Below are 13,905 nucleotides of genomic sequence, written 5' to 3' on the forward strand. Positions count from 1 at the left end.
TCAGATGAGTAGATTGCAAGTAAAATTTTCTCCCATTCTGTAGGTTGCCTGTCTACTCTGATGGTAGTTTCTTTGCTGCAGGCCTTGGCTTAATTTGATCCCAGTCAATTTTGGCTTTTGCTGCTGTTGTTGGTGTTTTAGACATGAAGTCTCTTTGCCCAGTGTTCTATGTCCTGAATGGTACTACCTAGGTTTTCTCTCAGTTTTATGTGACAGTCTAACATTTAAGTCTTAATCCATCTTGAATTAATTTTTCGATAAGGAGCAAGGAAAGGATCCTAGTTTCAGCTTTCTACTTACTTGCCAGCCACTTTTCCGTTCATTTTATTATTAAATAGTAACTCTTTCCCCCATTTCGTTTCTCTTGTGGTTTGTCAAAGATCAGATGGTTGTAGATGTGGGTGGTATTATTTCTGAGGACTCTGTTCATTCCATTGGTCATATCTCTTGCTGGTACTTATACCACAGTTGTTTTGGTTACTGTAGCCTCAGTAGTTTGAAGTCAGGTAGCTGATGCCTCCAGCTTTGTTCTTTGACTTAGGGATTGTCTCTGGAGATGACTTTTTTGGTTCCATATGAAACTTTAAAGCAGTTTTTTCCTAATTCTGTGAAGAAACTCATTGGTAGTTTGGGATGGGGATGCATGAATCCATAAATTAATTCTTTGGCAGTATGGCCATTTTTCACGATATTGGATTCTTTCCTATCCATGAGCATGGTATGTTCTTCCCATTTGTTTCCAGGTCCTCTTTTATTTCACTGGAGAAAGGCTCGTAGTTCTCCTTGAAGAGGTCCTTTACATCCCTGTGTTGATCTCTAGGGTATTTCTTATTTCTAAATTGTGAATGGAAGTTCATCCCTGATTTGCTCTGTTTATTCTGCCATTGGTATATAAGAATGCTTGTGATTTTAGCACATTAATTTTGTATCCTGAGACTGCTGAAGTTGGCTGTTACCAGCCAAGGAGATTTTCGGCTGAGACAATGTAGCTAAATATACAATCATGTCATCTGCAAAGAGGTATACTGACTTCTTCTCTAGCTGAATACCCTGATTTTTCTTTTAATTGCTCTAGCCAGAACTTCCAACACTATGTTGAATAGGAGTGGTGAGAGGGCATCCGCCTTGTTAGCTTTCAAAGGGAATTTCCAGCCCATTCAGTATGATATTGGCTGTGGGTTTGTCATAGCCAGTTTCCTATTATTTTGAGGTACGCCCACCACACCGGAATTTATTGAGCGCGAAATGTCGCTGAATTTGTCAAAAGCCTTTTTCTGCATCTGCACAGCCAATCTGCGGCTCTTTGCCCGGTTCCGCTTTATATGCTGGATTATGTTTCATTTATTTCGCTATCGCTAACTGCAGCCTTGCATCCCTGTGGACAGCTCTACTTGATCATGGTGGATGTTTCGATGCTGCTGAATCCGTCGTCAGTATTTTGCCGAGATTTTAGAACCAATGTTCTCTGGTGGATATTGGTTCATGTCTTCTTTTGCTGTAATCTCTAAGTTCGGTTTTGGTATCAGGATTATTGTTACCTACAAAATGAGTTAGGGTATTCCCCTCTTTTTTCTATTGATTGAATAGTTTCAGGAAGGAATGGTACCAACTCCTCCTTTGTAAATTCTCTGGTGAATTCAGCTGTGAACTTGGTCCTGACTTTTTGGTTGATAGGCTATTAATTACAGCTCTGTACCAAAGGTTTCACTATTGGTCTATATTCCAGGATCTCAACCCTTCCCTGGTTTAGTCTTTGGAAGAGTGTGCGTCCAAGGTACTATCCTTCAGACTTCTTTCCAGCCTTATTTCATTAGAGGTGTTTATAGTATTCTCTCTAGATGTATTTTGTATTTCTGTGGGTCGGTGGTGATATCCCTTTATCATTTTAATTGCATCATTTGATTCTTCTCTTTCTTTCCTTTTATTAGTCTTGCTAGTGGTCTGTCAATTTTGTTGATCTTTTCAAAACCAACCCTGATCTGCCATTGATTTTTGAGGGTTTTGTGTCTCTATCTCCTGTGTCTCGCCCTGATCTTTAGTTGGCTTCTGCCTCTGCTAGTTTCTAATGTGTTTTGCTCTTGCTTCTTAGTTCTTTTAATCATACATATACTAATTTTAGATCTTCCCGGCTTCGTAAGCATTTAGTGCCATAAATTTCCTCTACACACTGCTTTTAAATGCAAACCTGTGAGATCTCTGGCATGTTGTATCTTTGCTCTACTGGTTTCAAAGAACATCTTTTATTTCTGCCTCTCTTAATTTCTATATATGTACCCAGCAGTCATTCAGGAGCAGGTTGTTCAGTTTCCATGTAGCTGAGTTTTACTTTTGATCATTTCTTAAAGTCCTGAGTTCTAGTTTGATTGCACCCGTGGTCTGAGAGACAGTTTGTTATAATTTCTGTTCTTGGTGGCTACTTATGAGGAGTGTTTCATCACCATTGGTCAATTTTGGGAGTAAGTAATGATGTGGTTATAGCACCGTATATTCATTATCAGTGGAGAGTTCTATAGATGTTCATTAGGTCTGTCGCTGCAGCATGAGCGAATTCCTGGATATCCTTGTTAACTTTCTGTCTCATTTATTCGTCTTAATGTTGACAGTGGAGTGTTGAAGTCTCCCATTATTATTGTATGGGGAGTCTAAGTCTCTTTGTAGCCCTCATGACTTGCTTTTATGAATCTGGGTGCTCCTAGTATTGGGTGCATATATATTTAGGATAGTTAGCTCTTCCTGTTGAATTGATCCCTTTACCATATTCTCTTTGTCTCCTTTTTGGATCTTTATTACAAAGTCTGTCATCAATTAGTATTGCAAAACCCTGCTTTTTTGTTCTCCATTGCTTGGTAAATTCATCCCTTTATTTTGATTTCCATGCTCCTGTGAGATGGGTCTCCTGAATACAGCAGACTGATGGGATCTGACTCTTTATCCAGTTTGCCAGTCTTGTGCCTTTTAATTGAGCTGCTTAGTCCATTTTATTTAAGGTTAAGACAATGTGTGAACTTGATCCTGCCATTATGATATTAACTGTTATTTTGCTAGTTGGATTTTAAGCTCTTCCCAGCCTAAATGTATTCTCACATTTTAAAGCTGCAATGGCTGCACCGTTCCTTTCTCCATGTTTAGTGCTTCCTTCAGGGGTTCCCTTTGTAAGGCAGGCCTAGTGGTGACAAAAATCTCTGCTACTTGCTTATCTGTAAAGGATTTATTTCTCCTTCACTTATGAAACTTAGTTTGGCTGGATATGAAATTTGGGTTGAAAATTCTTTTCTGGCACGTTGAATATTGGCCCCCACTCTTTCTGGCTTGTAGAGTTTCTGCCGACATCTGGTTGTTAGTCTGATGGCTTCCTTTGTGGGTGACCCGACCTTTCTCTGGCTGCCCAAGATTTTCCTTCGGCTTCAACTGGTGAATCTGCAATTATGTGTCTTGAGTTGTTTTTCTCGAGGAGTATCTTTGTATGCTCTCTGTATTTCCTGGATTTGAATGTTGGCCTGCCCTACAATAAAGCCTGATGTGATATCCTAAAGAGGTTTAACGGGTTCCATTTTTCCTCACTTTCAGGCACCAACTGATTCGGATTGGTCTTTGGCAGAACTCGGTTTTGTGGTTTTGAGCCTTGTTTTGTTTCTTTTCTTTCGTTTATTTTCAGTTTCGATCCCCGAATCGCTGATACTCTTTTCTTCCTGGCGATCGAATTGCCAGTTGTGTGTATTTATTTTCTCTTCAGGTTATGGCTTTATTCTATTTCGCTATGACCTTTCTCTTGCATTACTCAATTTGAAGCCATCAATTCTTCCACTTTTCAAAGATTTTATTTTTGTATCAGTACGATTCTCCAGTTTTATGAAGCGATGACTGCTTTCTCTTCTCTCATCTCTCTCACAAGCCATTCTCCCGTCCGCCGAACCGCCGCGGCCATAGTCATGCCCTTCGTTCGTGAGATGGTTTCAGTTCTGAATTCCGCCTTCGTTCCTGCTTTATCCCCGTTCTGTGGTTTTATCTGTCTCTGGTTCCCTCCTCATTTACATGTACTATGTTTTGTGTAGTGTCCTTCCTCTGTTTGATAGTTTTCCTTCTAACAGTCAGGGACCTCAGCTGCAGGTCTGTTGGAGACGTTTGGAGTCCACCCAGACCCCACAGCCTAAACAGCAGGAGGGCTTGCAGAAGATAAATATTGCTGAACAGCCAGTGTGCACCAGCCCACTTGCCAGCCTCTAGTACCTCCACCCCAGGAGGTGGGGTGTCAGACCGTTCCCTAGTAGGAGATGCCCTCTGAAGTTAGCCACCAGGCTGGGGATCCACTTGGAGCAGGCAGTCTGTCCTTTTCAGATCTCAAATCCTCCTCAGCACATCCACTGCTCTTCACACGCAGAGTCAAGCCATGCCTTGAGGTTTTGCCATGCTTGTTATTGTTTTACCGTGCCCGTCCCTAGAGGTGGAGCCTGCTTACAGACAGGGTAAGTTTTCTTTGAGCTACGGTGAGCTCCACCCAGTTCGAAAGCCTGCCAGCCACACCTTAAGCCCCAGCAATGGGCGCTCTCCCCCAGCCCTCGGGCTAAGCTGCTAGTCGGTAGATCACAGACTGCTGTGCTAGCACTGAGGAGGCTCCGGGTGTGGGACCCTCCCGCCAGGTGTGGGATATGATCTCCTGGTGCCCTGTTTGCCAGCACGCCAGGGCCAGTGGAGTTACCGATTTTCCGGGTGTTGTGTGTCTCAGCCCTCTGGCTAGAAAAAGGGATTCTTTCCCTTGCGCCTCCCCAGGTGAGGCGATGTCACGGCCTGGTCGGAATAAGCAGCTATCACAGCACCATCGTCCGGCACTCCTCTATAGTCCCATGTTCGCAGTCGGAAATGAAATTCTGTTCGTGTCGCTTCGGCTGGGAGTTGGAGACTGGAGCTGTTCCTATTCGGTCATCTTGCTCCGCCCCCTCAGTTTCTTTATAACATAACACCAAACAGTGTCTACAGAGTCTAGCCTGAGAAATCTGAAACTGGATGATAAAACTAAACCTATTACCTCCACCATTCCCAAAGAAAATCCTGCTTCTTTTCTTGCTCTACTTGTGTCAATTTGTGGGTCACAGTCTATCTAAGCACTTAAGCTAGAAACTTGGAGTCATACACATTTCTAACTTTCAGAGGCAGGGTTACCATTGAACAATGAAACAAGTATGTACAGCTTTCTATGGGCAAGGCCTCATGTTACATTATAATGACCTCAAGAACACAAAACCCTGAATCTCTGGGACTTTCAAAAACAAAACAATATAATGGTACAAGTAATTTCAACTGTTTTGAGAGGTAACATTGTATTTGGGGAACATTTTATCTGTTGAACTAGACATTGCTAGATATTTGCTTTGAAAAGAATAAAAAGCTATTGAGTACTCTAAACTAGAAAATAATTCATAATGGATAAAAAGGAAAGACTTTGAAAAAGAGAAAAGCTAGCATGGGATTTAGAAGCTGATAAAGTTTGGCTGTGTCCCCAAGCAAAACTCATCTTGAATTGTAGTTCCCATAATTCCCATGTGCTGTGGGAGGGGCCAGGTGGGAGGTAATTGAATCATGGGGGCAGTTACCTTCATGCTGCTGTTCTTGTGATAGTGAGTTCTCATGAGATCTGATGGTTTTATAAAGGGGAGTTCCCCTGAATATGCTCTCTTGCCTGCCACCATGTAAGACTTGACTTTGCTTCTCCTTTGCCTTTTACCATGATTGTGAGGCCTCCATAGCCATGTGAAACTGTGAGTCCATTAAACCTCCCTTTTAAATTACCCAGTCCTGGGTATGTATTAGCAGCGTGAGAACAGACTAATACACAAGCACAGGAAATGATGCTTTGAGGATTCAAATTGATCCAAATGACCAGAAACTTGGGTTTTAATGCATACATGGGGAAAAGAGTAGGAAAAGTATCAAATACATCGTCTAGAAAATACAGCCATAGACATTCAAAAGTTGATAAATGAGTTAAATAATGGATTAGACATAGGTAAAAAGAGATGGGGTAAACTGAACGACGGATCTGCAAAGTAATGAGCTAGTAGTAGAGAAAGAGGCATAATACCAAGCCTAGGCTAATTACTTCGTATTTCTCATCATTTTTCACAGTACATACAAATTAGTGGGGTTTGTTTTGTTTTGTTTTGAGACAGAGTCTCACTCTGTTGCCAGGCTGGAGTGCAGTGGTGCAATCTCGGCTCACTGCAACCTCCACCTGCTGGGTTCAAGCGATTCTTCTGCCTCAGCCTCCTGAGTAGCTGGGACTACAGGTGCATGCCACCACGCCCAGCTAATTTCTGTATTTTTAGTACAGACGGGATTTCACCATGTTGGCCAGGATGGTCTCGATTTCTTGACCTCGTGATCCACCCGCCTTGGCCTCCCAAAGTGCTAAGATTACAGGCATGAGCTACCGCACCCAGCCAAATCAGTGGGTTTTTAAAAAATAATTACCCCTACCAAATTTAGTTCTGTTCTTTCAATAGGGGATAACTGCACAGATTTCGTTGGGTTTAATGTGAGGATCAAGTGAGATAATGCACATGAGGTGTGAACATAATGCCTGGCATAGAGTAAATGCTCTATACCTGTTAGCTTCTATTGTTATTGTTTTAAGGAGATCTGAACAGGTCATTTAACTTCTCTAGGTCTGTTCTCATAGTAAGATACGGATAATAGTTACCCTGTTCACCTACCAAGGTAGTTACATATATCCTCACTATTATAATCTGTATTTTCCAGGTGAGAAAATTAAGGATACATAAATGGGTTAGAAATTTGTGTAAGGTTACAGAGTAAGTGGTTAACTTGATTCCATAAAGCTACTCCAAAACTTCCTCTCTGAACCACTGCAGCACAGAGTCACACCATCCATTCTGAAATCTAGATTTGAAATTGAGTGATTTATAATTTTTAAAAATTTAGTATTATGGGCCAGGCACAGTGGCTCATGCTAAAGCCCAGGCATAGTCACAGGACTTTGGGAGGCCAAGATGGGTAGATCACCTGAGGTCAGGAGTTCAAGACCAGCCTGGCCAACATGGCAAAACCCCATCTCTACGAAAAATACAAAAATTAACTGGGTGCGGTGGTGGGCACCTGTAATCCCAGCTACTGGGGAGGCTGAGGCAGGAGAATCGCTTGAACCCAGGAGCCGAGATCACGCCATTGCACTCCAGCCTGGGCAACAGAGTGAGACTCTGTCTCAAAAAAAAAAAAAAAGAAAATTTAGTATTAAGTCTGAGAACTTTATCTTCTTTATCCCTTACCTTTTCGGAAGGTAACTGGAGACTGCATAGCCTTTCTTACTGATGCTTTGGCTCCACCAGCTTTTTTCTGTATGGTGAAAGTGGCAGTTCCTATATAGACAAACATTATTAACCTTCCATAGGCATTCATTATTTTTATATATAGTGAGTTATTTGAGGACAGACATCTTCTCCTGATCAGCTCTGAATCTGCTCACCAAGACCGATTCACAGTAGGGGCCCAATAAATGGTGGCTGGTTTGAACCAAGGCGGCAAAACATAAGTGCAGACAAAGAAAGGGAACACTCTGCTTTGACACCTGGTATCCTTCAAGCACAGCCATACTCTTGTTTCAAATGGCACATGTGTTTTGACGTTTCTGGCAACTGGAAAAGCTAGGAACATAATACACCTCTTAGCAGTAAACACCTAGACAAAATGCCAAGTTAAATTTTATCAACAGAATGATTAGTTTCTTAAACTCAAAGATTAATAACAATCATTTACTTCCATGTTATGCAATATGTTCTCTTATTAATATAATCCTCAACAACTCTATGAGGTAGGTTTCAGATAACTTATCTGAGGGCAAAAATCAGCAGCAGAGCTGGGATATAAACCTAAGTTCAGGGGATTTTAAAACTTAGACTTTTATTTCTTTTTTTTTTTTTTTTTTTTTGAGATGGAGTCTCGCTCTGTCACCAAGCTGGAGTACAGTGGTGCAATCTCTGCTCACTGCAACCTCCGCCTCCCAGGGTCAAGCAATTCCCCTGCCTCAGCCTCCCAAGCAGCTAGGACTGCTGGTGCGTGGGCCCGGCAACTTTTTTGTATTTTTAGTAGAGATGGGGTTTCACTATGTTGGCCAGGATGGTCTCGATCATCTGACCTCGTGATCCGCCTGCCTCAGCCTCCCAAAGTGCTGGGATTACAGGCGTGAGCCACCATGCCCAGCTGACTTTTACTTCTTTATGCCTAAGATGCTTCTCGGTTACTAATCACGTAATCTTTGTACTGTAGTTGACAGAACTAAACATAAAACAAGCAACAATAACACAAACTACTCCTGGTCAGGCATGGTGGCTTATGCCTGTAATTCTTGCACTTTGGGAGGCCAACGTGGGAAGACTGCTTGAGCCCAGGAGTTTGAGAACAGCCTGGACAACATGGCAAGACTCCGTCTCTACGAAAAAAATTAAAAATTACCTGGGTGTGGTGGTGCTCACCAGTAGTCCCAGCCATTCAAGAGGCTGAGGTGTCTAACACACCACTAGGCACGGTGGCTCATGCCTGTAATTTCATCATTTTGGGAGGCCAAAGCTGGCAGATCACTTGAGGCCAGGAGTTTGTGACCAGCCTGGCCAACATGGTGAAACCCTGTCTCTACTAAAAAATACAAAAATTAGTTGGGCATGGTGGTGTGAGCCTGTAGTCCCCGTTACTCTGAAGGCTGAGGCAGGAGAATTGCTTGAACCTAGAGGGCAGAGGTTGCAGTGAGCTGAGATCACACCACTGCACTCCAGTCTGGGTGACAGAGCAAGACTCTGCCTCAAAAAAACAAACAAACAAACAAAAAACAGAAACAAAAAAAGGCTGAAGTGGGAGGACCATCTGAGCCAGGGAGGTCAAGGTTGCAGTGAGCCATGATCACACCACTGTACTTCCATCTGGGTGACAGAGTGAGTTCCTGTGTCAAAACAAACAAACAAACTCCTAACAGTATGGAAGCAGGGCTGAAGAAATTAGCCAAAAACTACATACTGCTTCACAAGATAGAAAGCAACATACAGTCAAACTCCCAAGTACATTAAGAAAAACTCTTCATTTACAAATGAACTGCAGTGCATTTGAAAATCTTGATGGAGCCTCACCTCCCCACATGTGCAGTGACTGAACTTGACCTATGTGAGTTCAGGTTATCTGTATCACTGACTAGGAAAAGGTCTGGAATCAGTCTTGCCTGGGTTTCCCTTCATTCTCCCAAACACTGGGGGACCTGAAACTTCTGAATGTAGCCAGGTGAAATGGTTGGGTCTGGGTGTGACAGAGGCCACAAGAACAAGGGGAGCCACAGCCTGCTCTACTGAGGCAGAGAAGTCAGAATATCCACAAGCACTCAAGCTGCCTCTTTTATCTTTGCATTAAAAGACAGGACAATAGCCAGGCATATGGTATTATTCTCTGACGTGGTATAAATACTGTAATACCTGCCTATTAATATCCTTGAACAATAATTTGTTTATAAATAGCTATGCTTAGGTAAAAAGCTCAATAACTATTTTTTCCATTTATCTATTTGTTCAATGTTTGAGTATTTCATTTATTCAATGTGAGGGGTAATATGAAGATGAATAAGGGAATACTGCTGCAAAGTATTCTAGTATGGGGCATGAAGTTTACAGGTAACAATAACAGGACGCCTGTTGTAGTGCTTCAAGAGGGACATAAACACGTGACTAAGGGTTCAAAGAACAGAAAAATAACTACTTTGGCCACCATTATCTCTAATTCTCATAGCAACCATGCAGATTAAATATAAGCCTCAATTTAGAAATGAGAATGTAGAATTTCAAATTGATTATATCAGATTGGACAAACTAAATAATTAAGATTAGGAATGTCTTCAGACACACAGAAGTGAGACATTCAAGGTATAAGGGAGCACAAATCACGTCATGTGGTTGGAAAACAAGCTGCTGAGCAGCACAGATTCTATGGGGAAAGGAGGTCAAGGAAGCAGGAGAACACACAGAGGATGCCTGAAGGCCAAGCAGAGGGTCTAGATGTTTCTGCGTGGGTATGAGTGTTGCTGAGGGTTCCTGAGACCAGGAGTAGCAGGAGCACCTCCTCAGCATAATCCAGCAAGGGCAGGTGAGATTAACGGAAAGACAGGCTAAGGCCATAGCAACTGTCAAAGCACAAGGTAAAAATAAAGATTTGAAATTGAACATATATAACAGGAAGACATATTTCTGTATAATTCAAGACTTTTTCATCAGATGTTAAGAAACCATCAGATGTTAAGAAACCATCAGATGTTCTTAAAACCTGGACAATTTTAGATATGTGTTTAATTCTGGCAAATATATCAGGTGTAAAATAATATATTTTTTTAAAAGTATGGTTCAGTATTTTGAAATTTCAGTTTTAAAAGAGCAGTATTTTCTTACTGTAATTTGTCAATCAAAAAAGCCAAGAGCTGGTCAGCCATGATAGCTCACACCTGTAATCCTGGCACTTCGGGAGGCTGAGGTGGGTAGATGCTTGAGCTCAGGAGTTCAAGACCAGCCTGGGCAACACAGCGAGACCCCCCTATCTCTACAAAAAACGAACAAATAAACAAAAATTAGCTGAGAATGGTAGCATACACCTATAATCACAGCTACTCGGGAGGTTGAGGTGGGACACGGCTGTTGAGCCTAGGAGGCAAAGGTTCCATGAGTCAAGATTATGGCACAGCACTCCAGACTGGGTGACAGACTCTGTCTCAAAAAAAAAAAAAAAAAAGCCAAGAGCTAACCAAATCACGAAGGGTTTCATCTAAAGAATTGGGATTTATGGAAATTTCAATTTTCTAAATTGAGGCAGCATATTGAAGTGTTGGTTCTATGTGTGTAGGCTCTAGACCCAACCCTAGGATTAAATCTTGGCTCTACCACTTCCTAGTTGTATGATCTTGGGCAATTATTTGAGCTTTCTCTCTGCCTTGGTTTCCTCGTCTTTAAAGTGGGAACATAATAGCACCTATCTCACAGGGTTGTAATTAAAGAACATAAACAGAACCTGCCACATAATTAGTTGTTATTTTACCTTTTTTTTTTTTTTTTGAGACAGAGTCTCGCTCTGTCACCAGGCTGGAGTGCAGTGGCGCGATCTCAGCTCACTGCAACCTCCGCCTCTTAGGTTCAAGCGATTCTCCTGCTTCAGCCTCCAGAGTAGCCGGGACTACAGGCGCACACCACCATGCCCAGCTAATTTTAGTATTTTTAGTAAAGACAGGGTTTCACCATGTTGGCCAGGATGTTCTCAGTCTCTTGACCTTGTGATCTGCCCACCTCGGCCTCCCAAAGTGCTGGGATTACAGGCATGAGCCACCGCACTGGGCTTATTTTGTATTTGTAAATGTATACATTTATATTACATGTCAGCTATTATAATACATTCTTAATATATAAACATATTACAAATAACTGTTTTACTTTAGTAATCAAAACTCAAATATGGCACAATTAACTAAAGAAAGGTTAGTAAATAATGGATATACCTTGAAATGTGAAAAAAAATTTTCAAAGGATAAAAACATGATATTATTTCAATCTGAGCTTCTTAGCATTTCTCTTCTGTGATGTATTCATCCTGCAATCTATCAGAACTTGATTTGTTCAAATGCCTACATCTTTAGCCAGATATACAAAAGAAACAGACTCCCAAAAAAGTTATATCTAATACCCTGAGTCTTCAAATGCTATTATAAAAAAGCCATTCGGCCAGCTGCAGTGGCTCACGCCTGTAATCTCAGCACTTTGGGAGGCCAAGGCAGGCAGATCACCCAAGGTCAGGAGTTTGAGACCAGCCTGACCAACATGGAGAAACCCCGTCTCTTCTAAAAATACAAAATTAGCCAGGCATGGTGGTGCATGCCTATAATCCCAGCTATTTGGGAGGCCGAGGCAGGAAAATCGCTTGAACACAGGAGGCGGAGGTTGTAGTAAGCCGAGGTCATACTACTGGCACTCCAGCCTGGGAAACAAAAGCAAAACTCCGTCTCAAAAAAATGAAAAATAAAAAAAAAGTCATTCAAGGCCGGGCGTGGTGGTTCACGCCTGTAATCCTAGCACTTTGGGAGGCAGAGGCAGGTGGATCACCAGGTCAGGAGATCAAGATCATCCTGGTTAACACAGTGAAACCCATCTCTACTAAAATATACAAAAAATTAGCCAGGCATGGTGGTAGGCGCCTGTAGTCCCAGCTACTTGGGAGGCTGAGGCAGGAGAATGGCGTGAACCCGGGAGGCGAAGCTTGCAGTGAGCCGAGATCTCACCACTGCACTCCAGCCTGGGCGAGAGAGCGAGACTCCGCCTCAAAAAAAAAAAAACAAAGCCATTCACTTAGAAAAATTCCTAGGGCCTTACTTCAAAGCAGAAAAAAAAAAAAAATTACAGCTAAGTCTTTATCAATGCTTTGCATTCTGTTCAAATCAGAACTCCTCTTTACTAAGACTTAGACCTTTTACTAATGGAAACACAACTTTGGAGACAAGAAGGAATAGGTCCAAATCAGACAATTTACAAAAAAGCTTTAAGTCTTACCATGTGGCCAAGGTGAGCCTTGAGGTTGCCCAAAAGACTTTCTCTTATGGATGTAACTTGGTTTGGACATATATTTGACTTTTCCAGGTCGATTTATTAGAAAACTGTAACCGTGTTGATTCTCTCTATAGTAGAAATCACATAATTATTATATTCCTAGAATCTCATATCAGTGATAAACTTTAATATTTCAAAAAGCCTAAACTAAGCTGGGCACAGCAGCGCAGGCCTACAGCCCCAGCTCCTGGGGAGGGTGAGACAGGAGGATCACTGGAACCCAGAGGGTCAAGCTGTGGTGTGCCATGATTGCACCTGTGAATGCCACTGCACTCCAGCCTGGGTGACAGAGCAAGACCCTGTTACTTTAAAGAAAAAAAATGGACCAAAATATAGCTCAGATTATATTCACTTGATACTGCCTATTCTGTACCTCAGTGATACACTTAACATATAACTCTCAACAAATTATTCTTTGTATCTTATACCTCAAACTTCATTTTTTTCACAAAATTTTTTTGTGGTTATCTCACTCCCCATTTCAAATTATCCATATACTGGGCAGTTATATATGTATTTAATCCCTGCTTTATTCTAGAAAAGTCTCAATGGGATTCTTTGGTATTTGAAGTAAACTCCACAGTACACACACAAATGATCTGACTACATCTGGGTTTGTGTTGGTAGTATCTCCTCTAGGCTCTTAAATTATGTGATTATGTTTATAATTCTAATAATTCATTTTGTCAAAGGTGGTGATGCTTAACAACACTGTACTCCAATTCACGTTCACCTTATGATCACCAACATATCAATAGAACTTTGCATGTTTGTTGACCATGCGTAAGAAATTTTATACTTGGGTAGTTTTCTTCAGCATTCTATGTTTAATTAATTACTGCCTAATGAACTCACATATAACCCCTCTGTAGGTGATTAAAGTAAAATACATAATAGTAGCTACAGTTCAATGAGCATAACTGGGCAGGTCTGGGGTGGGTAGCAGAAAGGGAAGTGGTAAGCAGCTGGGGACTGGCTGTTTCTGCAAGAGAGACGACAAATGGAAAAATAGGATGAGCAGTTAGGAGGCAAATTACGGAGGCAAATATTAACAACAACTAAATAAAACAGGACTGCACACATATTAAATTTCATACTTCTGGAATACCTAAATGCTCTGTAAGCTTAGTGAGAAATGTAACACAATTTCTGCCTTTTTCCTTGGTGATTATATCAATGTATAAAGACCTCATGATTATGAGACTACTTTTTTTCCTTCACTTTATCATCACAACTCTAAGCAGGGTAAAAGCAAATGCACTGAACTTAGGTCACAAAAGTG

The 13,905-nt window shown here is 41.6% G+C and overlaps 1 protein-coding gene across 16 annotated transcripts in view; it reads right to left on the bottom strand.

Moving 5' to 3' along the window:
• The window catches only part of CPLANE1 (ciliogenesis and planar polarity effector 1), a 168,758-nt gene that overhangs the window by 7,504 nt on the left and 147,349 nt on the right, over positions 1–13,905 (bottom strand). For 14 of the 16 annotated variants that reach the window (XM_021939298.2, XM_021939295.2, XM_021939301.2 and 11 more), the window contains 2 exons: positions 12,567–12,691; positions 7,281–7,370 (listed from right to left, as the gene is read on the bottom strand). In XM_021939298.2, the coding sequence (XP_021794990.2) occupies positions 7,281–7,370; positions 12,567–12,691 (215 nt within the window). The other 2 variants (XM_021939296.2, XM_021939303.2) reach the window with 2 other exon arrangements.

Source organism: Papio anubis, chromosome 5 (assembly GCF_008728515.1).
Source record: "Papio anubis isolate 15944 chromosome 5, Panubis1.0, whole genome shotgun sequence".
NCBI classification, from domain to species: domain Eukaryota; kingdom Metazoa; phylum Chordata; class Mammalia; order Primates; family Cercopithecidae; genus Papio; species Papio anubis.